The sequence below is a fragment of the Taeniopygia guttata genome, chromosome 2, assembly GCF_048771995.1.
Source record: "Taeniopygia guttata chromosome 2, bTaeGut7.mat, whole genome shotgun sequence".
NCBI classification, from domain to species: Eukaryota; Metazoa; Chordata; class Aves; order Passeriformes; family Estrildidae; genus Taeniopygia; species Taeniopygia guttata.
In genome coordinates, this window is record NC_133026.1 from 146,129,241 (window position 1) to 146,157,188 (window position 27,948).

A 27,948-nucleotide genomic window follows, 5' to 3' on the forward strand; every position below is an offset into this window, starting at 1 on the left:
AACCCAGTTCTCTTAACTTGTCAACTTGTTAATTTCTTTAATGAGAGACAGACATTGCATTTTAGTTCCACGTTATTCACTGGGTCATTTTTTTTTAAGACTGCACTCTAGCTGAAAGCCTGCTTATTTTTCACATTTTATTATGCAGGTAGTTTCCAGGCTGGTGACACTGCAAACTAAGCCATGATTAAAAACAAATTGTCTGTGTGTGAGAGCAGCAGAGAAAAATTGTGTGTGGATAAAACAGATATTGTCACTGGGTTTACATTTTTTGGATACTTCCCTGTATTAATGACTTGTCCAAAATGGCAGAAGCTCCAGGACCCATTCTGGTACAGGAAAAATCAGGGGGATACTGGGAAACAAAAGATCCTGCTCCAACATTTCCCTTTGCAGAGTCAGGATATTACTTTATTTTGGCATCCAATTTTATAGGCTATATGTCAATGTTAATTTTTAATCTGTTAAGTTATGAAGCTGTTTCTTACATCATAAACTGAAAGCTCAGTCTTCAAGCAAGATGCATTATTAATGGAAGTCATCTTAGCGGGGGGGAAGAGGGAAGGAAGGAAGGAAGGAAGGAAGGAAGGAAGGAAGGAAGGAAGGAAGGAAGGAAGGAAGGAAGGAAGGAAGGAAGGAAGGAAGGAAGGAAGGAAGGAAGGAAGGAAGGAAGGAAGGAAGGAAGGAAGGAAGGAAGGAAGGAAGGAAGGAAGGAAGGAAGGAAGGAAGGAAGGAAGGAAGGAAGGAAGGAAGGAAGGAAGGAAGGAAGGAAGGAAGGAAGGAAGGAAGGAAGGAAGGAAGGAAGGAAGGAAGGAAGGAAGGAAGGAAGGAAGGAAGGAAGGAGGGAAGGAAGGAGGGAAGGAAGGAAGGAGGGAAGGAAGGAGGGAGGGAAGGAAGGAAGGAAGGAGGGAAGGAAGGAGGGAGGGAAGTAAGGAGGGAGGGAAGGAAGGAGGGAAGGAGGGAGGGAAGGAGGGAAGGAAGGAGGGAAGGAAGGAGGGAAGGAGGGAAGGGAGGATTTCTAATTGTGAGTGTCTTACTGGACTGAAAATTAGTCCAAAGGAGACTCTAGACTCTGTTGTCTGTCCTATACCCTTACAACTTCTAAATCTAGTAGAGATGAGCCCAGTAAGTTATGCTTCTCTAAATCAATTTTATGTGAAATCAGATTTCCTTCAAAGTATCCAAATCAGGACTTAAAACTAATCAATTTGTCATTTGAAACAGTTTTAAAACCATGCCTGAAAAAACTTAGGTCACAATTCGTAACAGGAATGTAAATTGACTTCTCATTTGGTTTCGACTCATCTTCCCTCCATTAATTGTTACCAAATTTACTTCTCCAGGGAAGAGGTGGAATCACCAACCCTGGAATTGTTAAAAAAATGAGCAGGTGGCACATTATTTATATGGTTTACTGGTCATGGTGATATTGGGTCAAAGGATGGACTTGATGATCTTGGAGATTTTTTCCAAACCTAATGATTCTATGATCCTATGACAAATAAGATATAAGAAATCTCTAATTTTTCCAGTGATCAGCTGGCACTTGCATTTCTTCCTGGCACTCTTGATGACTTGTCTTTGTCTCACTTGAAATAAACTTGGCAGAAGCAAGTCCAAGAGAGTAGTTCAGTCACTTCTGTGCCAAAATCACTTTTTTGCTCCCATGATCCTCCAAACACATTTAGGTATTTTTATTTGAAAATATATGGTTGAACAACCTGCCAAAGTACTTTTTCTCCTGTCAGCAGAAAAGCTATAATTGCAACCTACCCCAAATAATTTCTTTTGTCATCCTGATACTCAGGGTAGGCTCACTGAAGCGTGCTAGAATAATCCAGCTTGTGGCTTGTTAAAAGCGACAGGAACACCTTATAAGCAACTAATCAAAGTTATGCAAAATATTTGGTGGAAGAGAAACACTAAGCAAACTTTCTGATGGCACCAAATTCCCTTTTTCCCTGCTCTGATATATTACTGGGCTGTCTCAGTGCACTTGAAAAATGGACTTGAAAAATCTGTGGGCAGGTTCTGAAGAAGGAAATACCTGGAGCTCCATGCAAAGCTGGGATACTGTCTCTTCCACAGATAGCTCCTCTGGGGAAAAAAAACACAAAGAAAGACATCAGGTTTGAGAACAGTGGATATGAAACACGAAACTCCTGCTGTTTATTCATGAGAAAAATCGGCCATTTGGTACTCAGACCAAGTTTCTGTTTGGGTGTGGGCACTCCACAACCCACTTTGTACTCAGGCAGGTGCAACTTCTGCTTGTGCAATCTGGACCACTAAACCAGTAGAAAATGTTCGGTTTTTTGTTGACAAAGACAACATTATTTGACTCTTTGTTGACTCTTTTACCAGAAGTTTGATTTTTAGCCTTTGGTATTTATGGCCAACTGCAGAACTGAATACAGAGTCTGAGCAAATGATGAGGAAGGAATGGTTGCCCCTGGTGTGCTACAGAGGACAGTGTATCAACATCAAATTCCTGACCAGTAAAATATTGGACATCTCTGTACTGCCTTGTGAAGTTGGAATTACCTCACCACTGCAAGCAGCAGTGTTTTGATTTAATCCTGAGAGAATCCAGCACAGGGACACTCTGCTTTAAATGCACCACAATCTATCAGGAAAAGGAGGACATCAATCAATTCTCCAACTTTAGCAGCTTCATTTGGCAATGCGGAACTTTCTAATGGTGTCCATAAAGAAACAAAGCAGGAACAAAGCAAAACAACTCACAGACCAATGCCCTCCTCAATTCCCAAATGTCTCTTCTCAGATGGCTCTGATAAATGGGAAACGACAGACCAAGATGAGTTGTGCCTTGAAAAGACCCAATCTGAGCTGGTAAAATTTGGGAAATAACCATTCCCACTCTTAATGTTTAAAGTAGGCTACTTTCTTTTTACATATACGACTCAGGAAGCTAGGGGAAAAATTATTAAGGAAATGAGCAGATATTTATATTCTTTGATTTATCTTAAGCTTCTGTAAAAACCTATGAGATTAATATGACCAATATAGATATTACAACTGAATGAGCCATTTACATTCTTCCCCTGCTCAGTGGAGAAATATAGCAAATATAAAGTGCAGTTTGTGCCATCCCAAATTAGAAAGCACTACCTGTTTCAGATAACATATTTTTAACTGGGTCCGTTTCACCCCAATGTATGTAAGGAGACAGATATAAAAATTTGATTTATATTCATCTTACTGCATGGATCTTACACCCCCTAATTTTACTGACTTGTGCAACAGGTATCAGAAGATCAGCCTATAAACCAAATCTTTAGTAGATTTTCAGACTGTGAATAAAATGATGCAAATAACACTCTGCTCAAGAGGCTAAAAAGGGTATTTGCATTTTGCAAATTTTCATGCATTACAAGAAGTATATTTGCAAATGAAGTGTCTGCTTCAGTGCCAGAATTAATTTCAAAACCAGGAAAATTGTGTTTAGAACATAAGCATGTGCTCTGGGGTGGTCATGGAGTTGTGGTCAGTCATCCATGCAGGGCTTTGCCATCTCACAACCTATAACCCTGTCTGGATGAACCACAAATCCTCTGTTCTCTATAACTATAACCCAGATCCATTAAACAGTTTTGTTGCTTGTGTTCTGTCTGAGAGCTCATAAGCTGCAAATTAAAATGCTGCTTTGTTTTGGGTTTTTGTTTTTTTTTTTCCCTCTTGTGATTGGATTGAATCAGACACTATGTTACCTACCTAAGACTTTTAGACTGTCTTGAAGGGAAATACATGTTGGGGAAAAAGAGATGAAGGGAAAATAGGATCTATCAAGTCTAGAAGTGTGTGAAGCATAATTCATTGTGTTTGATAGTTCTTATATACAAGGACTATAGTGGAAAATTTTACTCCCTTTTAAAAAGTACTGGCCAATGCAATCGACCCTCCTAATATAATTATCTCTACAGCATAACAAAACTGATAACTTCAAAACCTGCACACCACAGAAGTACAAAAATCCAGATGTGAAATTATGAGGCACATTCCTTGAATTCAAAGAAACAGGTGAGAGAGCAGGATTTGAATGAGATGACGGAGTCTCATTCTCATAGGAACTCATGCTGTCATTACAAAGATGACTAAACACAAATTCCAGAACTCCATCCTGTAAATCCAGCCAGCCACCACTTGCACATTAGACCTAACAGGCCTGACCAGACAAAAAATCCTTCTGCCAAAAAAACATAAAATCTATTAAACAATGAAATTAGAAAGAAAATCAGAATAATTTTGAAGAGCAAGTAGTAATTGACAGTGGAGGAATATATTGTGAGTTACAAAGAAGGGAGTATAATTTAATCCCACTTGTATCACCTTTCAGATTTTTCTTTTCAATTATAAAAATATGTTTGCTCAAGAGAAAAAAATATGTTGTTTTCCCAAGATTTCATGGCCATGCAGTGTTGGAATCTGAGGTATTGATGATTCCGAGATTGTAAAAAGTCTCTGTCTTTCTGCCCCGTTACCAAAGAAGAAGCCATAATTCGTCTGTGCTGTTTTCCAGGCTGTTTATTCTGTTTATCTCTAACATGTTCTGCTGCCCTGCCGCAGGTCTGTCCTGCAGGGCAGCGTGTGGGGCTCTGCCCCCAGCGGGATGTTACGAACATTAAATACCAGAAACTACCTGTGCTATATTTACAATAACGTGCCAATATCTGTCACCTACATTGAACAGTGTGTCCCCAGCCTAAACCAACAGAAAAATGCCAACACTACAGTGAAACATGGAGGGCATGAAGAAAGAGAAAAAGGACAAGACACACCCAATTTCCTCCATCTTGTCCCCTTTGAACCCCTAATCTAGAATCCTAAATTTTTACTTTTGCACCCGTGCCACACTTAATTATTACTCATATCAAACACTCAGAGCTTGTAATTCATTCTGTAAGATTGAAAACTCCTCTCCATGGACAGAGATCACAGACAGTGTCTCTCGGGGCTCTGTCCAGGGGGGTTCCTGACCCCTGCCAGGGCCCCAGACCTGCCAGGGCAGCCAGAGGGAAGCCCTGGATTCCCACAATGCAGAACTAGAATTTACACTTTTCAAAATACAACTGAGGCCAAAAATCACCAAAAGGCAAATATTTCTGAGAAATGTATCAAAATATTTTATCCATCTACACATCAGGCCACACCTTATGAAAGGATTCACATAATCTGAGGAGTCAGTCATCTTTAGCAGCAAAAATAAACACTAATCAGAAAACACAGATGAAAATCCCTTAAAGTCTCTGAACAGGCCAAGAATTTTGGTACTAAAATATGTGTTTATAAATGCAGCGCTGCAAAATATTCAGTGATTTTAAACGACTTTTCACTTACCCAACTTCAGCTGCGGTAAATCAGGAATCTCGTTCATTATGAGGGTGTAGTACGTGTGAAGACCCCTTTGAGCATTCAGGAGCAGAAGACAGAGATCCTTATGCCACTTGTATGCATGCTGCATGCAGTTTTCAGATGGGACATAAAAGCTGCCCTGTGTAGCAACAGTATCAAGAAAATAAAGTAGAGAAATTGAAATTCATTGTCTCCATTTCTGTGACAGGTTTCCACAAAAACCCAACTGAGGACATTAATCTCTTTTTAGAAAAGTATATAGTGATAGGACAACGGGTAATGGCTTTAAACTAGAAAAGTGTAGGTTTAGACAGGAGATTAGGAACAAAACTCTTTACTGTGAGGGTGGTGAGGCCCTGGCACAGGTTTTCCAGAGAAGCTGTGCCTGCCTCATTCCTGGGGGTGTTCAGTGCCGGGCTGGATGGGGTTTGGAGTAACCTGGTCTAGTGGAAGGTGTCTCTGCCCATGGCAGAGGATTTGAACTAGATGGTATTTCAGGTCTCTTCCAACCCAAGCCATTCCATAATTCTTCAATTCTAATCAAGCAGATGGCACCAAGGAGAGATTTCAACCATCCCAACCTCCCAGCCAGCCAACTAGCTAGATGTGTAATCCAATAGTATCTCATTCTAGGTGTTCATTTTGCCCAAACCATAACAAAACTATTAGGTCTCAGCAAGACTGTCACATGAGAAGACCCTCAGACCAAACAGGCCAACAGAGAAATCGACCTCTGTCCATCCCACATGTCCCACTGTGGAGCCAGTGTCTCTTCCCACAACACAGAGTCCTGTGTGAAAAACACCCTCTCTGCTGGAGGAGGAGGGGTGGAAAGAACTACAAAGATGCCTACATTCACTTTCCTTTTCCCTCTTTATTGCCTCCTGCAAAGGTTACAGCTTGATGGTACCATGGGGTGCTTTGTTATCTGTGTTAGTGAACAAACGCAGATGGAATTGCTATCCCATCAGCAATTATGAGCTACTCTGTACTCCAGGATCAATGTCTGTGTTAGTATATCTCGTGTGGGAGAATGCAACAGGACAGATCACAGCATGTTTACCACAAATATTTCCCAAACAACACTTTTAGACTTAGAATGCAAGCTGAGTTTTCATTAGGGCACCATAAATCAGAAGTTTTCACTTTGTCAAAAGATGCTGATATTTGAAATTTGAACTGCTTAGATTTAAAGCAAAACTATTTATTAATCCCTGGATTTGGGAAACATGGGAAATTTGCTTATCACTGCTGGGGTAGGAATATAATTCCTACAGGCCTGACTGCTTACTGCCTTTGGACAGTCTCAAAATCTGCACATCTTCAGGAGCAACAGAGAAGAACCACATGCCAGCACATCTCCTGTGTTTTTCTCCCTTTGACTTCCCTAAAACCTGTATTTCACAAATCTTGGCCTGAGCCAGGATGTTTCCCTCAGTTTCCCATGCCAATTTTCAAGGACTTAACTCAAATTCTGTGGTAGGCACAAAGAGAACTGCTCTCTAGACCTGCAGAGAAACAGTTGATGATAATTGACAGTGTTGGCTGTTCTTCAAAGGTTTCAAAATCTCCAGTCTCAGCACGAATATTTTTTACTCTCACCATGGCCAAAAGAAAAAAGGGAGCATAAAGAAATACTGCTCAAAACAATAGAAAATTGGAATTGGATTTGTGTACAATGCCACAATTTCGTGAAAATATGCCCTCCTTTATTTTTCACTGCTGATTTTTTTTAGGAAAAAAAATAGTCTGGTATTTAAATGCTACACCACTGAGAAGAAGGAAGAAAGTGAGTTAATTTCGTAGTTTATATGAATGCTATGACGTAGTGTTGTGCATGACTACACTTTAATAGGTCTATTTTCAGCCATTCCTTGGCATAGATTATAGTCTAAATACAAAAAGTAATAGAAAAATGCACCTGCAGGTGGGCTTAAAACTTGCATGAATTAATGTTTAAAATATTACTCAGTTAGTCCAGTTTTGAATTCTTTAGCATTTGTCTTCCTATCTTGTGGTGCTTTTTCAAATTTATCCTCAGCTGATTTACACTGGATAATTGACCACATATTCTAAACTGCAGACAAAGAATTAGGAGCACTGAGTACAACCACAACAGGTAAGTAAAGTTTTCTCCAGCATTTCTCTCCATTGCAATGTAAATTTTCTTCAAATTACTGTAAGGTGTGGATTGTATACCTATGTGAATAGAGACATGAAAGGATTGCTCCAAACTCTCTTTGCTTTTTCTGTCCCAGCTCTCTGGGGAGGGAAGCTGTGCTAGAGAAAGAAGCTGTGCTTTGAGAATGCCATTGCATGAGAGGAACTGCTCTGCACAGACCAGGTAGGGCTATGCACGAGTAAGAGAACATATTATTAAGCATTTTGATTGAATTCTATTAAATGGCAACTGGCTTTGAAACCCTGTTGTTTAATGGGAACATCCACCCTAATTTAAAAAATCTTTTTGTCGAGGTGGAAAGTGAGCGTGACAGAAAAAAGGTGACAAGCTCCAAATTTCTGATTCTTCAGTGACTTAAAGATATTACTGCTCTCACAGGATTGCTTCTGCTTCCTCTCAAAGTTGTCACACACGTACAGGATACGGAGCAGGACATTACAGAGATTATTAAACCCACCTCAGGGACAGTTTAAACTAATGTGAACTAAGGTCTGTGCATCTTCATCTGCAGGGACCCCACAGGGCAGGCATCTATCAGATGATGCCTTTATAAACTGCTGCAGCTAAATCAGCTTATCCATCACTCTTCAGTAAGCTGAGAAATGTCAAGAAATGTCTTCTTTTGGGAAGGTCTAAAGATTGCAGACCTTTTACATTTGCTATTTTAATTGCCTCATCTGTGTATATATTCAGCTGATTCTCTATTTCCTTGCCAATACCTTGAAACACAGATTCAGACTACAACACTAACAAATCGAGTTTGGTAACAAATATATCATGGGCTGTTCTAAGGGAAAACACTGCTGCAAAACCATCTCTCAGGAAAAACAGTGGCTATGACCCATTAAACAGCTACAAAGTGCTCAGCTTTTCAGCTTTCTTGACTCGGGATGACAAATATTGCTTTACTTTGGTTAAGGCAAACTTCTCAGTAAACCAAAAAACAATACTGAAGATGAAAATCCCACCTTGCACAAAGCCTGATGGCTGCTCTGGGTTTGAAATATCCATTGTAAAAGTACATGCTGGTTTCCTTTGTAAAGATTCTCATGACCTTTTGAACTAATTCCTTTGGCCTACTGTTATTTTAATCTCATTAATTTGCAGGTAGACAGATTCTTCTATGCTGATTGCAAAATGAATCTGCATTGATTTCCTTTTCCAAGGATGCCTCTGTCTGTAGTTGTAGACTGCATCTCTGTCTTTTTCCCTTTTCCATTTCTGAAAATTTTGGGAGGACATGAATTCCTGAAAAATTTCACTTCAAGACTTCAGACCTAAAGGTACTCTGATAGCAAAGATGGATGACAACACAGAAGCCAATAGTGTTGACACAAACAATTTTTTCCATTGTGCCAACATCAGTAGGGCAAAATAGATGAAAAAGTTGCTTTAGCCCTCCTTTTGTTCTGAATGTATTTATACAAATATTTTGTATTTTTTAGGCAGTAGCTAAATTAAGTTTTGTCTATTCTATTTTTCTCCCTGCATAACCTTACAACACCCTTGTAGTCCTCCTGAGTTTCATGCAACTTGTTCCAAAGGTCATAAACTCTCTCCATCTATAGAACTCTGAAGATCTTTTCTCATGAAGAACCCTAAGCATATAGACCTAATTCCTCCATTTCCCTTTTTACTGTGGTCATCATCAATCACAGAGTCATAGAATGGTTTGGATTGGTAGGGACCTTAAAGATCATTTAGTTCCAAACCCCCAGCCAAGGGCAGGGTGACCTCACACTTGATGATCACATAAAGAAAAACCTAGAAAAATGGGAGTTAAAAACTACTGCCTAGTGTTTTGGAAATGTAAAGGCTTCAGTTCACTTTTGATCATGATGTGCAAAGCTGTACCCCAACACTGGACCACCACTGACCTTTGTCCATCTATCCTCTAAGCTGGTCTTCTGCTAGATTTACCCAGCCAAGTAAAATAGCCTTTGATATCAACAAGCCCAAACAAACTAAGCATTTTTGCAATATCCCTGTTGAATACATTTAAGTAAATCAACCTTTTAAATTAATAGGTTCCCTGTGCAATGCTCTTATCAGTCAACAGATTCCTCCTGTAATTAGACTATTGCTTTATAAATGTACTTTTGCTTTATAATAAAAGAAAGGAAAATTACTTTCAAAAAGCCAACACTTTCGTCAAATAAGGTTCAAGTCAATTCATTATTCAAATGCAGAGAATAATTTGTACATATTCAATACCTGTGTTCTATGTCTATCTAATATAAAAAGGCACCAACTTAATTTTATGCTTTGTAATGTACATTAAGGAGCTTGTATTTGTTTTGTATTAAAGCAATTCCATGAGCTGTGCTAACTACGTGCAGTGTTCAACAATAGCACTAACAGTTGGTAAATGAGAGCCTTTATGTTTAATCTAACTCTTAACACATTTCACAATTCAGATTCAAATTGCTCGTCAAGAATTTTAATATACTAAAAAGCCATTCCAGACTAAATAGACAAGTTTTGCAGTTTCCAACCATTTTCCAGTAGCAGAGAGAGCTACCCTACCTTGCCTGCTTCTGGGAAAGATTTACAGAACTGCTTGAAACTGAGGGATAAATCTCAGCACCCCAAGATAAATGTAGTTTCTGAGTTCACAGCATCTTTCCATTTGTCTGCAAACCCATTTTGATTACCTAATATGAGATTTCATTCTGGTTTCAAACTCAAGGACCTAGGCTTACTCTCTACTTTGGATGCTGTTTTGTAAGATAGGAGATTTCCTGTTATTTGATGGTTGGAAATTAAATTATAGTTGTGTCTTGAGCTAAAACTTTAGTGCTTCCACTTCATTTGTGAAAGTGCTTGAGCAATGTTGGAAGAAGGACAAGTTTATTATTCTATTTTCTGAAACTGCTTGCATATCAGAAATTATTTTTGTCCTAAAGAGATTATCATGAAAATACATTAAAATGAACACTCAGAGAAGACTGAAGAGGCAAAGAATGTCTTTTGAGCCATTCTTATGACAGAAATTACATGCAATTTAAAGAGGAAAAAAAGAATCTAGATGACTGAAAATTAAAAACTTTTAATGATGACATTTCATGAGGAAAACAACAACTAATCACCACCTCCACCAACAACAAAATGAAAAAATTCTGCATTTGAGTTGACTAAGAATATTTTAATAAATATGTACAGTATATATATATTAAAAAACCCCATATGTATAAATATACAGTAAGTGTAGAGGTTTAGATTGGATATTAAAAAATATTTCTTCACTAAAAGGGTTTTCAGGCATAGGGACATGTTACCCAGAAAAGTGGTGGAATCATTATCCCTGGAAGTGTTCAAAAATATCTTGGATGTGGCATTTAAGGATGTGGTTTAATGGTATAAATGATGGTGGTGCTGAATTGACAGCTGCACTTGGTAATCTTAGAGGTCTTTTCCACCCCTAAGGATTCTACATGTGTGTATATGTATATTTACACCTCCATTCAGTTATGGAAAACTGCCAAGCACAAACAACTCCCCCTCATTAATTCGTTCATCAATACAAACATGTTTTACATCCCTGTGCCAAGCAGTGAAAAATTATTGGGAAATCTAAAAAAACCCCACAATTTAAAGATGTGGAAGCCCACAGAGCCCAGATTGTGGATGCCATTCTTTGGTGACACTGTTTCTTCTCAGCCTGCTTTTGGAATTTTAAATATTTTTATTGAACAGAGCAACCAGAAACTACATATAACAGGCATGGGACACAAATCTTGGTCCTATTTGGCAGAAAAAAAATGTTGTTTTTTTTTTTGTGTGTCTGACAGCAGCAGATATGTGAACACAGAACTTTCTTGAAGGTCAGGTGACACCCACATAAGCCAGCTCCTGTAAATCTCTTTCCTCTCATATCTACCAACAGGAAGACAGCATGCTTATAGGAGGAACAGCTATGGAAAACTGAGAAAATTAGTATTTTCCATTAAAAAAGTAAAATTGAGGACCAAATACTTAAGATAAATAGAAATATTGGACTAGGATGTGCATATTCTATCAAGTTAATAAATTGCTTTGTTTGTATTGACTTCTTAGTCTGTATTTGATATGTCGGTTCATTATCCTAAGCTCTAAAATAAAAGTAAAATCATTCTGTTATATTTAAATTCTATTTCAGTTACACTAATAACACTAATCCAAAGGTTCAATCATGGGCAATAATTAGAAAGGCATTGACAATATATGGAACTATTTCTGTTATGCCTCTCACTAAATCTGTTATGTAAAAAAACGTAGGTTGGTGTTTCATAAATACAATTTGACATTTATATTACCTCTAAAAACTAGAGCCACTTTGTTAAAAACCCTGGGATAATTACACAGTAGAAAAAGTATTTGACATTGCAGTCAGATTTAGTGACAGATTCAGTGATAATTTACACTTTGTACAAAGTTAGCAGTTGGAAAATATTTTACTTGAGACCTTTAAAAAATAGGAGCCATCAAGCCTGAAAAAGAATATTCTCTGAACAGATAGAGGAGAATTCTCCTGGTCAGCTCTAATTTGTCTCATTTGTCTCAGTGACTATAAGTCACTGTTCTAAATGGAGGCTCTAGATTTACCACTTACAATTGGCCAAGGAAGAAGGAGTGGCCAGGAAAGTATTTTTAGGAAAATTACCATCTAAAAATATCATTCTAGTAAAGCAAAAGTGTTTCACAGATTGCACTGATTTCCCTTAAAGTTTTTCTAGGAGAAGAAACACTGACAATGTTCCAAATGTCTCATACTGACCTGCTTAGAAAGAAAAAAAAAAAAAAAAAAAAAAGAAATCTCATTTAAAATAAAATTTTTGGCTTTTTGTCTCATTTTCTTTTTCATCAAGAAAAAGTTCATATAGCAATATATTTTAGAATTTAAAAGTCAAAGAAAAAAGAACCCAAAATAATTTACTTCATGGAGATGCTTTGGTTTTTGTGGTTTGATACAAATGTTTAGGTTTGTTGTGTTTTTTTAATGATTTTTCTTTTAGGGGGCATTTCATAATTTTTAAATTTCTATGAAGTTTTTTGAAGTCTGTTTCCCACTCACTTTAAACACTGAACTTAGTGATTGGAGACTGTTACATCCTATATACCATCACAAGTATCCACAGTCACAATGGCTCTTCATGTAAAAGCATAAATAGTGTATTCTATAGAAGTTCTTGAACAATTCTGAGTATGATAAATAAAAAGGGGAAAAGTCCTTTTCCTCCACCTGATCTCTAGGATTATACATCACCACAGAGGAAAATTAAAGCTGCAAAAACATTGCTTTAGCAGAAAATTATGCACTGGGAAAATGTCTCATCAAAGTCAGAGCAGTGTCTGACTGAAGGCATCCTCCTTCTCCTGAGATGAGCACTGGATCAATTGGCACAAGAGAAGTTGTATGAATCATGTATCATAGAATCATAGAATCTCCTGATTTGGAAGGGATCCATTAGGATTATTTAATCAAATTCCTAGCCCTCAACTGCTTCTCATATTTCTGAGAACAACTGCCTTTCACAATTTTCATAACCTTTCTTTGGACACTCTGAAATACCTTCATATCTTTCTTATGTTGTGGCACCCAAAACTGCCCCCAGCACTGGAGGTGAGGCCATCCCAGTGCAGAGCTGAGTGGGACAATCCCCTCCCTTGCCAGGCTGGTGATGCTGTGCTGATGCCCCCAGGACAGGGATGACCCTCCTGGCTGCCAGGGTTCTGTTGATTCCAACTTTCCACTAACCAGGACCCCCAGGTCCTGTCCCACAGCTGCTTTCCAGCCTCATTGCCCAGTCTGTACATCCAGGGTTCCCCATCCCATGTTCAGGATCCAACACTTGCCCTTGTTAATCTCCACACTGTTGGTGATTGCCCATTTTTCTGATTTGTTGAGATCTCTCTGCAGAGCCTCCCTGCCCTCAAGGGACTCGACAGCTCCTCCTAGTTTAGCGTCATCGACAAATTTACTCAGTATTTCTTCGAGTTCTGCATCCAAGGTGTTAGTGATGTTGAGGAGAATTGGGAAAAGGATGGAGCCCTGCAGAATCTCACTATTTACATTGCCAGCCTGATGTCACCCTGTGTTGGGGAGCTGTTTCCATAAACAGGACGGCACTGCTGGGGCACGTTCCTTGAGCTTTTATTGCAGCATCAGCCTCATTACATGGTTGAGACAGTAGAAAGATGGCAAAGCTCACGTACAGCCAGCAGCAGCCAAAGATTTCTTTGTTACAGAACATTTTAAAGACTTTTTAGCCAATAGGATATTGCTAAAGCTTACAGACAGTTGTTCTAGCCAATCACTAAAAGCACACATACACCTGCTTCACACAATGCCTGCTGGTATGCCTTCTATTAACAATACACAATACACCATTATGCAGCTTAAAACCTTCTACTATCTCACTAAGCACATTTTCCTGCAGTCTTAAGGTCTATCTTAGCCAAGCCTAAAACTCAAGTTATTGTTTAATATCTTTGCTTGCTATACCATCGTAACTTTTTCTACTTTCAGACTTTGCAGCTGCAGCTACTTTTCTGTTCTTTCTGTTTCTAGGGCCTGCTTTCTCAGCTTTCTAAAAATCTTACCTTTACTATATCCCACATCACCCTATCCACTACAACCCTTTGGGTGTGCTTTTATTTCCCTCTGTTACATCTGTGTCTGAAAATGACATGTTAGTTCATATCTTCATATTGTTATTAATAAGAGTCTGTGTAGGGAACATTCACAAAGCACACTGTGATATCCTTTGGCTAAGAGATGACAGAGCAACACTGAATAATTATAATTTTATGGGGGAAAACCCCCAAAATATTACAAAATAACTGTTTATGAAAAAAAGGGAGACAGATTAGTTACAAAGATTTATATAAATATTTTTCTGTCTATTTAGCTAAAGCTGGTCTTTATATGTAATTTTAAATATGTATTAATACATACACACTTATGGTGCAAATTCTGATATCCTAAACAAAAATAACACAGTGGAAACATCAAAATGGCCTAAATACATTATCCTTTCTGATTAAAGAGAGTCCATGCTGCCTACTCACAGATAAGGAAAGAAAATCCACTCCTGTTTCTGTGATCAAACAAGGGCCACTTTGCTGAAGAGCTGCCTTTTTGTTACTCATCTCTGCAGGCAGCAGCACAAACCAGTAAATTTTTAAAAGAACACTTGTTAACATCTTTCTGTCTCTCCCACCTGTAGTACACACACACACACATGAGGAAAAGGAGACCCTGTTAAGTGATATTAACAAAATTGTGCCATTACAATTGGCATTCAGGACATCAGAAAATGTCAAAAATGTTTTGATTCAACTTGCACGCCTGGCAACAAGGAAGGATGTGCTCAGCTGTGGCTCTGGCTGGGGTGGAGATGGCTTTATGCTATGTAATTATAAAGGTTAGCAGCTGGCAGAGTGTTTCTATCAATGCTATGTACTGTCTCATATTAAGGATATGAATAAAGAGCTAAGTAAATAAATTATTTTCTCTAGGATTTTATAGATTGTTATTTGCTTTATTTACAAGTGTTTACATTAGATAATGACCAAAGCTGTAATACATGCCACAGTTTGCTTGCGTAAGAGTGGTGAGATTAGTATCTAGCAACACTTTTATATTTAGACCATAAACATGTCCAGCTCAGCTCATCATCCTGGACTCCCTTCACAGCACAGAGAGAGAAACAGGCATTTTTGGAGCACAATTCATCCCCTCCACTTCACATGTTGTTGTTACAGAATCCTAGAATGGTTTTGGTTAGAAAGGACCTTAAAGGTCACCGAGTTCCAAGCCCCTGGCAGGGGCAGGGACACTTTTCACTATCCCAGGATGTTCAGAGTCTCAGCCAACCTTGCCTTGAACACTTCCAGCACTGAGACATCCAGAGCTTCTCCCAGGAACCTCTTCCAGTGCCTCACCACTCTCACAGGAATTCATTCCATTCAATTAACCAACACAAATCTACCCTTAAAACCATTCTCCCTTGTCCTATCACTTCACAACCGTGCAAAAAGTCCCTCTTCAACATTTTTATAATGCACAATTCCCTAGAAATGCTCCTTCTTTCCACTGTGTATGAAAGGAAAGGACTGTGCATGAAGAAAATTAAACTCGAAGCTCAGAGGCAGACAATTCAGAGGCAGGCAGAGAAGTTCCACCCCAGTGCTTATTAAAAAAAACCAAAAAATTAAAAACCTAATTCATATAATTTTGAACACAGGAAAATAAATGTGGAGCATCCTGAATTAGAATAGGTATTTTTTTCCCTCAGAGAGGAGAAATATTTCAGACATCATGATTTGGATTCTTCACTCAGCAGTAATTGCTGACTCCAAGAAGCTGACAATCAGCCAGAGCATGTATTTTTGGGTCTAGTGTGAGCTTAGAAATCCTCTTAGAGAAAAATTAGGAACTGAAGGGACCTGAGATAGATGAAGAGGTGTGCAGGGAGGGGAAGGTCTCCTGTCCTTACAAGAGAAAATGGCCATGGCTGATACCAGAGCTGGCTGAAGACACTTTGTCAGTGCATGTGGGCCAGTGTGGACCTAAAAACAAATTTAACTCAGTTCTCTTGCAGGTGCCATTTCTCTCATGGTGTTTGGCAGAATATGCTGTTAAACACAGTGAACTTCTGTCAAACTGCATGTACCAAACTACTTGGCTCTGTGTTGCCCTCTGAAGCACAGACACGAAGCAAATGGTCACTCTGACATGCTTTTTATGTAATAAAAGCAACAACAAGGACTGCAGCTTTCTATTTACAAATGCCAGCCTCTATTATGTACTGACAGTCACTGCCAGAGAGAGTGACTTCAGGCTTGGATCTCTGTTCACGTATCACAAGAGCTACAGGAATAATTGATTTTACAGTTCACTGCCCAGACAGGAAAAAAGGAAACGTGTTAAGTCAACTTAGAAAGAAGTATTTCCTTCTTCAAAGTGAAATGAAACACCCTTCTTTTGTGTTTTCTTTTTTTTCAAAGACATTTTCTTTAGTGATTGCAAGCTATCTAGTCTTTGTGACTTCACATTTCAAGACCTGTCACTTAAGCACACAACATACCTTTTACAACCTTATAATGAGTTACAAATACAAATTAAGTCATACCTTAAACTCACCTGTACATTGTGAATTTAGATAAATTGACATGTGTTGATCGTGTAACATAGCACAGGATGCCATAGCAATTATCTAATGTGGGGAGCAGTAAACATTAGAATGCAGAGAGGATGTTCATATGGAAAATATATTCCAACCTTTTATAGTATATGCCTATTTCACAGCTTCCCACAGAGGTGCTGGACTCAACTCAGCAGTCATACCAGTCCTTTCTGTCTCTGACCACAGAGTCTGGGGTTTCTTTCTTGCTAGCAAAATGGCAGGTCAGAGGGCTACAAGGTACAGGAGGAGAACCAGGCTGAGCCTGCATTGTCTTCATGACAGAGTCTAGAAATAGCCCAAGTCTCACTGCACTTGTCCACTGATGTTCCATTTGGGCTTTCTGAAATTTGGGTCATTTTTTACCTTTCCAAAATGTTGACAGGAACTGCCTCAAAATTAAATATCAAACTGATCAAATATTTGATGAGTTCTATTTTTAAAGAACAGTATTATCACTGAAGTCAGACTGGCTAGGGTTACCCTGACTTATATCCAGCCCATAAGCACAGGATACACTGAACAGTTTCAATAATGAAATGTCCCTATTGCAATCACTCTTGCTCTGTCTATGCAGAAGGTCATGACTATGAAAACTTATTTGGGGTTACTTGCAATTTCCCAACAAACAAACTGTGCTTGAGTTAGTTGTGTGAAGACCTTGAGCACATGAGGCACACAAAGCTGCTATTTTAAGCCTAAAAACCTAAAAACTTCACATTCTGCTACTCTCTTAAAGCTATTCTCAGCTACAGCTGTGTCTGTTATGGAGGAAGAATTGCTTACTTCAAACACTGGAGCATCCTTTGTGTAGAACAGTCACAGGCAAAGACAGGGATCCTCCAGTCCAAAGAAAGGAATATATAAAGAACAAGACACAACAAAAGTGCAGAAAGGATACTAAAGATATGATAAAAATTAACTTGCTTAAATGAGGTTATGAATTTCCTCATTTCCTGCTCACATTTTGTAGAAAAGATGTTTATGAGCTAAATGCTTCCACAAACAAAATCTGAGGGCCACTATTCAAGTATTATATAAATACAATAAGAAATAGGATATACTTCATTTTCTTGGGAAACCTAAAATTCAAAGAGGCCATATAAATAATTAAAAATAATAAAAAGTATATATTCCACACTATATTCCACATCAATACAACAGGCTGAGCCATTGCTTTAATCAACAGTCACTGGTGTTAGTTGTGGGGAACATATATCCCAAAAAAATGGTATGGTGTCATCAAGATACTAAGAAGAATTGTGAATTATTTTAATAACAAGGATATAGACATGAGTGCCTTTTAGCAGGATGTTTATGAATTGCACTGTTTGCTTTCCAGGCTACTACAGCAGTTGGCCAAGATCACTGAACCCTGTCACCTTGCTACCACTGGCTTGACTTCTGAAATTATAGGTACAACCTGAAAATAAGTTCCTAGTAGGTTATTTTGGTTCTTGATCACACAGACTCTCATAGGAGGGAAGAGATACAGTGCCAACCATGCCCACCCAAATCTATTTATTGAGAGCTTTGCCCAGAATTCACTGTTAAAATTTCTGTAATCAGAGCAGCTCCTACATGCTGGTTAATTACCTTTGTCTTCACAAATGGAGATAAAAAAATGAAACAATCACAACACTATTTCTGATCTTTTCCTCATCTTAGCAAATTTAAACATTAGCAATAATGTCAAACAATGGCTAAAGAGGAAATACTTAACTGTCTTTTGACAGTGAAAAATTACTTCAACCTTTATGAGTTCATTTTTTAAGCTGTTTGACATTTTGTTACCAAGGCAGAGTTTTTGTTTTATTGGTTCTTTCAGCCTGTTACACAGCCACAAGTGTTATCAAGTAGGTTCCTATGATTCATATGCAAGTGGAAAGAAATCATGTCTCTATTGACAGGACTGTTATTTTTTTATTATTATTTATAAATGCTCCTGCATATCCCAGACTTTCTACTTGGCTCATGATTGACTTCCATTTTTCCCCAAAGAGATGAGTAAAAGATTTTGACTTCTATAGTCTTTGTCAAATCGGATCAGAAGAGAAATCCAACAAATCTTGTGTTTTGCCAGCAATCACAGTCAAGAATTTGATACTCACGGAGACAGAGGTAAACAAAGAGAACAAAATAAAAGCCCAAGCCCTGACAGCTTCAGAAATGGAATGCCTTCCAGCAAAAGTCTTCTTTAAACAACCCAAATAGTGGTTTATATCACAGCCCTTACAGTTCCCATCCTTTCAGAACAAGGGCTGTGTCAGTGCTGTCATTTTGTACAATTGTGTCAAATCCTACAAAGTTCACAGAAGCACCTTCTGGCAATGTGTTATACCAGCTCACTTAAGGTCTACAGAAATTGGGAGAAAAAAAATCCTTTCATTTGGTCTAAATGTGCCATTTCTCAGGTTACCTGAATCTTGTCCATTATTGTATTGTGAAAAAAAATCAATAGAAGATCTGTTGTGAGAACATGCTTCAAGGTCTGTTGTAAAACCAAGTCAAATCACTTTTCATTACTTCCCTACTTATTTTGCTGAAGATAATTCTGAGGCTTAGAGTCCCATCACTCAGTATTGATGATGTCTGATAATTGAAGTTATCAAAGTAATCCAGTGAGATCCATTAGATCTTTCTCTGAGAAATGTTTCAAAACCTGTTTTTTAATGAGTATTATTTTATTTTATTAGTATTATTTTATGTTAAATCACACTCAAAAAAAGAAAATTTACAGCCCAGATTAAAGGCACTTTCCTTCTTGTAGAAAATTGCTCTGCACAAAAATTGCTCCTCTTTGGCCCAGGTGCTGTAATGCTGGTCTGGTTTCTTTGATGTGGGGGATGTGGTTTCTATGCCTTTTGCTGCCAGGAAACAGCTCAGTGTCTAATCCTGTGATTATGCCACATTCCTGAAGTCTTCACTTATGACACTCTCAGGCAATGCATCATTTATAGGTCTTTCACATGCATGCAAACATACATCGAATGGAAAAGCCAATGATAAAATAATATACAGTCCTTTTTATCACTGCAGAAATCTACAATTTCTGTTCTAACACTGAAACAGAAATAATGGCTAATCAGAATATTTCCTGGGTATGTTACTTTAAGGCAATTACATTGATATGTTATAATTTACTGCAACAAAATAGGGAACTTTTGAATAGCTGGAAATGTATAAATTTGCATAAATATTATGTCTTCACAGGTTCATTTTCATAGCCCCATAGATAACTCCTGTACTATGCATAGTACATACACCAGCCCTCAAGTAATTTACACTCAAAGACAATCAAATTTCATGAGCTATGAGTAGCTTACCATTTATTCTGTATGCCATAATTTTATGGTGTTAAATAAAATACATCTGTTGAGTTCAGTAGTGGAGAAAGAGACTGATTGACAGCTCTGGAGAGTTGAACTGTATTTGTTTTCAAAAGAAACACCATGTATAGAGCAGATCCAGAGTTCTACCACCCACTTGAACATTATTGAACACTGCCTTGGGGATGTCCCACTGTCCTGCTCAGCCTTTCACCCCTACTTCTCATCAGCCAACTCTGTCTGCCAATGCCAGGAAGATCTAATTCCTGCAGAGACATTGCAGATTGCATCTGACAAAAACCTGTCAGATGGAAATGACTTTTGCCTTGGATCATCAGACTAGATATATGGTGCCTTCAACTGACTTTATGGTTTTATCCTACCCACAGAAAGAATTTGGGAATATCTTGGGAGACCTCATAGCAGTCATTCAACACTTAAGGGCAACTTATAAGAAATATAGGGACAGTCTTTATAGCAGGGCATGTTGAGATAGGACAAGGGACAATGGTTTGAAATTAAAAGAGGGTAGATTTAGACTAGATGATTTGTGATAAGAGTGCTGAGACTGGGCCAGATTGCCCAGAGACCTGGTAAATGTCCCATCGCTGGAAACATTCAAGGCCAGGTTTGACAAGGCTCTGGGAAATCTGTTCCATTTGATGGAGACCCTGCTCATTGCAGGAGATTGGAGTAGATGATGTTTAAATGTTCTTCCAATCCAAACCATTCTATGAGTCTATGAAGAAGACAAGGAAGAAAGGGATGAGTAAAGGTCTGTCTTGGCCTTCTCTGATCTGCTCTGAAGCAGAGGCAGCACATGAATGATACTGCAGCTCCTCTGTATTTCATGACACACCCAGCTAACCTGGGATCATGCAGGGACTGAGGGCACAGATATTAACAATCCATCAGACCCTATTCAAATACTATACTGTGAATCTGGGAACAGTTGAAGTAAATACTATGGTAAAACTAGGCTGACTGGAAGCTTGGTTTTTTAAGGTTTATGCCAGTCAAAAAGCTAGTGTAAGCTCATTTTCCTCTGACTGTGTCTGGCTTACCCTAAATAAGTCTTTAGACCCATATTCTCACCCAAGTACTCATGTGTGTAAATGCAAGAATATCCACATTCTTTTCCTGGCAACGCAAAGAGCTTCCTTGAAGCATTAAGTAATTTTGATAAAAATTTCTTTTCTTTTTGACACTCATCCCAACACGTGAGTAGAAATTCTGGTTATGTGATTAAGCCATCTTCAGAAGAAGTTACTCTTGTCCTGAAAATATTTTTAAATTATTCCTATTTTGCCATAAAGCTAAAAAAAAATTGCTTTGTTTGCTAAACTTTTGTCTCATGCTATTCACCTCTGTATACACTGACACATCTTTTTTCTTTTCTGATTGTCACATTGCCCAGTTTTGTCTGATCCTTGGAGAAAATATTAGACCATTTGAGTGGGGTCAGTTGGTTTTGCACACACTGATGTTGCAGGGACTGCACTTCTAAGTGTTCCTGCCTAGAACTGCACCAAAACTTATAATTCTTATCAGCTGTGAAGCTGTTTCTTGGGTCACTAAGAGTGACGTGATAGCTGTGAACAGAAGTGTCGGCTTTTGCTGTCACTTGAAGATTTGTTTCCACAAAACAAGCCAAAGTGCCTCGAAAAAGAAGGAATCTCTTTTCTTATTCCCCAGTCCCTGAACTGCTGTCTGGGACACTTGCCAAGAGCAAAGGGTTGGCTTTCAGACGATGGATCTCCACTGTGCTGTTGTTGCCATCTCTGCTCACCCTGGAAAGGCCATCAGCTCAGAAGCTGTGAGAGCTGATCTGGTCTCCCTTCAGGAACTCTCTCATCAGCCAGTGGGAACTATTATTCTTTAGGAGCTAGGGATTAGTGTTCCTTAGGGCATATGAATATGATTTTCAAGCAAGGTAGCACTGGGAAAAATACTGAGAAGAAAGAAAAAGTGAATAATAAAAGATTCTTCCAAAAGTGAGAGAGCAGCCAAGTCCAGTTCCTGAAGTAAAAAATCTGTTCCCACTCCTGCACTTTACTTCAAGGAAGAAAGTAAAAAAAAAGGTCTTGCACAAGCCCCTTCCTATAAAATTCCTGAAAAATCAATGGTGAAATTTCCAGAAAGGAAAATCTTGAATTGAAAGCATGACAGTCAAGTGAATGACTGTACAAGCCACATAAATGGATTCAGAAAAAGTGATAAATTATGGTGAGGGAAGCCAAATAAATTCTTCAGTATGTAACTGTAATAGTAGCTGTGAAAGAGAAGTAAGTCCTCCATGCTTAGTCTGCCTTTTACCACACTACTCACAACTCTCTAAATTACCTGTAATAAAAATCCTTTCAGTTATGTAACTCTGGGTGAGATTTGAAAGGAGAATGCAGCAATCTGATTATTTCCAATGCATAAACAATGCAGAAAAACAGCAAAAAATACATATGAAAAGAGCAATTTCCTATTAAAATTATATTGCTTCACAAAAGGAATAAATTATCAGTTCAATAAGAGGAATTCCCAAGGACTTTCCCCAGAACAAGTCACCATCACCCTCACAAGAATCTCCAGTTGATTTCATGACATTTTCATTGAACACTCATAGCAAAAAGATTGCAAGGCTATCTTAACACCATGTTTAAGGCCGAAACCCAAATTAATCTCAGGTTTGAACTCAATAAAAATGGAGATCATTGCTTTGCTATGCACTGCTTTTGTCAGATCAGAAAGTAAGAACCACAAAAAAGAAATATGCCAGTGATTAAAGAAACCAGTTATTGTCACATTATTAGTTACATATTTTCTGCTACAGCTAGGAAATAATTTCATTCTTTCTAGAGATCAGCCATTTATCTTCAGGCAACCAAAGATTAAAGATTTCATCAGTAATTATCACAAATGGTGCCTTGAACATACTGATTAAAGATACTTGTCATTTTACCTTACAAAGAGCAGTATATCAGCTGTCTTGGTATTTCAGAATAATTATGTGTTGGACATCTGCTGGAGTCCCAGTCACAGCTAATCACCATTTGCATCAGCAAGACAACCAAGGAATCTTTAAAAAACACCCATAAAAATGTATTCTAACACATGAAAGAAGTGTTTGCCGTTAAAGATTCACACCCCAGCAGAGAAGTCTGAGATCAAAATTAATGCATTTCCATGTAAAATTAACAATTCTAGGTGGAATTCTAATGTAAACTACATTGAACAATTATAAGTAAAAACTATTTTAAATACTGGGATTTAAAAAAAAATTATTGAAAAACCCACAATAATGTGTATCAGCAGTCTTAGAACCACAGAATTATATTATATATTAAAATTCTCACAATAGATCATATTTGGGCTCCCCTCTGATGCACAATCACTACAGAATCAAAGAATATTCTGAGTTGGAAGGGACCTACAAGGATCATCAAGCTGAACTTTTAAGTGAATGGCCTGAACAGGGATCAAACCCACAACCTTGGGGTTATTAGCCCTATGCTCCAATGAATTGAGATAATCTCAGAGTCTTCCTACTTCAAGAGCTGAAAAAGTTAACTATTTGTATAAAGAGCCATAAATACAAAGAAAAAAAGGAAGACTAAACCAGAGATGACTGTTATGAGACATAAAAATGTGGGTTTGAATAATGTTTTGATGCTAGGCTAGAATGGCTCAGATTTTGCATATGTTGCTGAAAAGATGACAATATTAGCAAACTGTCTGTGGAAAAGAACATTTATCATCTACAAATTTTATTTGAATGACACTCCTGGTTCTTGTGTAATGCCAGGCATAAACCTCATGTCTTTTGGGATTGCTGCATCAATGCTAGATGAAAGAAGAACACTTCTCATCAAACACCAGTACCTTATTAATGAGAAATCATATGATTAATCAATCTGATTACTTAGAAGTCAATTTATCTGCAGTGCAACTGTTAGCCAAATGAAAATAAGATTACTGTGAGTACAGTTTATTAATAATCCCCAGTATGCCATTGATTCAACTTGATTATAACACAGCAGGCATGTGATGCACAATATTACAAAGACATTAAACCAGCCTGACAACAGTGAATACAGAAGAGGTTTATGCTGCTGGGCAAGGCACAGAAATCCTGAAGTGTAAGTTACCATTCAGTTTGCAGATTTGCAAGGAATAGTTTATTTTATTGTAGATAAATAAAGCTGCTGAAATTTTCCAGTATCCGGCTCTTAGGGCAGTTGAGATCACCTGAAAGAGTGAGTCAGTGTGGAGTTGAGACACAGACCTTGTAACATCCAAAACAACCCCTTGAACTTCCTCACACAGAAAAGCAATTTAGCAGACACAAAGGGGAATTCAGGTTCCCCAAAGGGACACCAGTCACACATAGCTCATGAAGCTGTTTCACCCCACTGACATCCCCCAGGACTGCAGTGGATAGGCTCCTATTTTGAACACATATCTACAGTGATATATATTCCCTGTGAGCATTGGCTATGAGCTGAAAATAACTCAAAAAAGTTCTAGCACTTCTTATTATTTCATAGATTTTATTATTCTGTAGATTATTCTCTTCTAGTTTGTTGACCACAAAAGTGTCTTCCTTAATATTTGACAATCAAAAAAATCTTCTTTCAATATCTTTGTTCTCTTAATTTTGCTTGAAGGGAAAAGTGTAGTATGGGTATAGATAAAATATTAGAGAGGGAGGAAAGGAGAAAAGAAAGATCCCTGTTTGCTAGGTAGGTGAATGGGAAGAGACATAAAGACTTTTAAAAAATCACCTAGGTTTAAATAGAATTAATTACTATAACTACTCTGCTAAGCCAGGAGATGAGGAAAGTGTCAGTGATGTCCAGAAGTCATCTGGTGAGATCTAGGGAAAATGCACATGTGCAATCCAAAGCTGCTGGCATTTAATTAGCCTCCACAGTGAGAAGTCAGAAGTGCAGAACAAGAAGCCTTCAGGATCTGTCATTAAGCAGTGGCACCTCAGCAGCCCTAATGCAGAAGATTAGGTCAGGAAGTGGAAAGAAGTGGAAGAAGATTGACAGATGCAGACGATCTTTAAAAATTAAGGCAGTCAATTGGCTTTTCAGTGAGGAAAAAGCAAATCAGCAACATAAACTAGATGAGCACTTCCACAGTCAACCTGTGGGCTAAAGTGAGCATTAGGTCCCTGATGGAGCCAAATCCTGTCAGGAAAAGAGAGGGAAAATGGAAAGTATGACCTATATAGAGGATACCAAGGTAAGGGTCTTCTACTTTGTATTCAAGAGATACCTGGAGAATAACTTGGCAGTTTTAGCCTCATAATTCGGCACATTTCTGTCTTTTCTGGGGTTGTAGGGGCTGTAAATCCAGCCACTACTCTACTGTGTTCAAATCTTTTCTGAACCATGAGTGGTGAATTGTCTTTATTTTATGTGGAGGAAAGTTCTTTCCTCTCACAGAAGCCTCCCCTGGTCCCATTCCCCTCTGGTGCCAAAAACCTTGCAACATTAACCCAAAACACCATGTCACTAATCCATCTACTGCATATGATGACATTAGTGAGAACAAAATTTACTTTTGTGATCCAATCTGCTTTTTGAATTTGTAGAATTTATACCAAACCTATGAAACTGAATAAATTGTGAAGATAGTAAGGTTTCAGACACCAAAAACTTTCCTGGGGTTTTAATGCCTAGACCTGGGGGAAAGGGTGCAATTGGAATGACTTAGAGCTCCGACACTGGAATTCAGGAGCATTCTGGTAAAGTATTCTGGAAGAATAATATATCTGCAACTGTCAGGGGGGAAAGAAGCTCTGTTTGGTTTACTGACAATAATTAAGGCTAAAACAAGGAAAGTCTTGACTGTTTGCACTCTTACACTAAACTGAATAATCAGATTTGGTTCCCTAGAAAAGATACTAAACAGAGGCACTTGCCCAAGAGATGCATTTTAAGAGCTTAAGCCTGGAGATTTCTTAGATCAAGGAAAACACAAAAATGCACAAGAAAAGTAGAAGGAGATGAAAATAGAGCTAAACAAATTTAAAACAGGATATACCAACACTAAATGTTCCATGGCAGGTTATGACATAAAAAGAAACTAACCAACATCCCTATAAAATTGATTTTCCCATGTCCTGCCTCTCCGTGAAGTTCTGTCAGCCTTAGAAGACCAGATCTATTAATGTTTCACCCTAGATTTCACCAGTTGCATCAAATCAGAATAGTTTACAAACAGAAATATGTGTGTGGTATATTTTGAGTTCTGGTATTCATAGTTACTAGTTCAGACATGCAAGGGAAGGTCCAAACAAATATATGTATATAGCAATCAGAGAGGTCTGCAGGTTTTGGGGTTTTCTACTTCATGAAAAGGGTAGAATCCATTCTCATGCCCACTGGTAGTGATGCAAAATTCTCCAAACCAATTGAAGCTTAACAAATGCATTCAAACAACCTGGAATCATATCTACAAGTTTTTAAAGGGAAGAAAACTTGACCCAGTGCCAAGTACTACAGCGTGATAAGAACTTCTATTGCTCCTCTTCCTTCAATCCCTTATAGCCTGATATAAACTTCCATATAAACCAGCAGTCAGTCACACAGCCTTTGCTTGGAGTTAGGTGTAGCCCCACAACAGTTTCTTTTCTATCTCCGAATTTTAATTTTTTTTTTTGTGTTAAGCCAAGAGAAAATAGCTTTTGCGCATTATCATGCATCATGCATAGGCAAAAAGGCCATCACGGGCTATTAAATTAAAACACTGAGCTCAAGAACAGATGCCATGACTTATGGAGGTTTCTGAAGCTAAGCAAATGCACATCTGGCCATGTGGACAGTGCAGCATTACATTTATGAGGTTGGAATGTGACATTCTGGTGGCTGCAGGGTAGTAGTGTGCTAAAGCCAGTTCTTGGTACAGCAATTTCCTTTTGGTATTTAATAATTCATCTGATAGGATAATAATAATTGTATTGGCTCTGTCTGGGATGGAGTTCACTTTCTCCATGGCAGCCCTCCCAGTCTGTGCTGGGCATTGGTGGCTGCAGAGGTGTTGGTGGCACTGCAGTGTTTTGGCTTCTGCTGAGCATGATGCTTTAGATTTTAGCTTTTATATTTTTCAGGTTCTGTACTGCTTCAGTGCGTAGTAAGCTCTCTTCACAGAGCAGGTAGACAAAACAAATCCTTCTCTAGCTGGGGACCAAGGACAAATGTTCCAAATCTCAGGCCCAAGAGCATAAACAACATGGACTGAAGAGAGAAAAAAAAGGATGGGACCTCATAACCTTAAGCTGTAATTGGACAATTAACTGCAATATGCAAATGGACCAGAACTTATAAAAGTGAGAGACCTTGTGGCTGTTCATCCATTTTTTGTGACCATTTGGGTTCATCGTGGGTGTAGCCCTGGCTGGGCTCTTGTGCTGCCCAAGGGGTATCCATGGAGGCCTTTTAATAAATCTCTACTTTATTCTTTAACTCTGTTTGGTCTCTATTCTAGGTCAGCCTCCACGAGGCATCAAGCACCAGCACCAGCACTGCCTCCAACATTCCCCCATCATCAGAGTGGGAGTGGGCAAGATCCTGGGAGGGGACACAGCCAGGCCAGCTGACCCAAACTGGCCAAAGGGATATTCCATACCATAGGATGTGTGCTGAGCAATAGAAGTGGAGGAAAAGCAGGAAAAGGGGGAGCATTCACTCTTATAATTTTTGTGTTCCAGTGAAACCACTTCACACCCTGAAGCCCCACTTCCCAGGAAGTGACTGGACATCACCTGCTGATGGGAAGAGAATGAATCTTTTGTTTTCCTTTGCTTCTGCACATGGCCTTGATTTTGCTTCATTAAACTGACTTTATCTTTACCCACAATTTTTCTCTATTGCACCCTGTTCTGTTGAGGAGGGGA

At 38.5% G+C, this 27,948-nt stretch overlaps 1 protein-coding gene and 1 long non-coding RNA gene across 5 annotated transcripts in view; one reads left to right on the forward strand and one right to left on the reverse strand.

Moving 5' to 3' along the window:
- FAM135B (family with sequence similarity 135 member B) overlaps positions 1–27,948 on the reverse strand; it is a 200,638-nt gene that overhangs the window by 31,153 nt on the left and 141,537 nt on the right. For all 4 annotated transcript variants that reach the window (XR_012054296.1, XM_030266744.4, XM_002188541.6 and 1 more), the window contains exons 8-9: positions 5,359–5,512; positions 2,048–2,097 (exon numbers count right to left, since the gene is read on the reverse strand). Coding sequence is in view for 3 of the 4 variants with exons in the window: in XM_030266744.4 (XP_030122604.4) it covers positions 2,048–2,097; positions 5,359–5,512 (204 nt within the window). In the remaining variant the exon portion in view is untranslated. The remainder of the gene's footprint in view (positions 1–2,047; positions 2,098–5,358; positions 5,513–27,948) is intronic.
- On the forward strand, positions 5,519–27,911 carry LOC121469300 (uncharacterized). Its single transcript, XR_005979285.2, has 3 exons — positions 5,519–7,492; positions 7,632–7,717; positions 27,763–27,911. It is a non-coding gene; the product is annotated as an uncharacterized lncRNA (long non-coding RNA).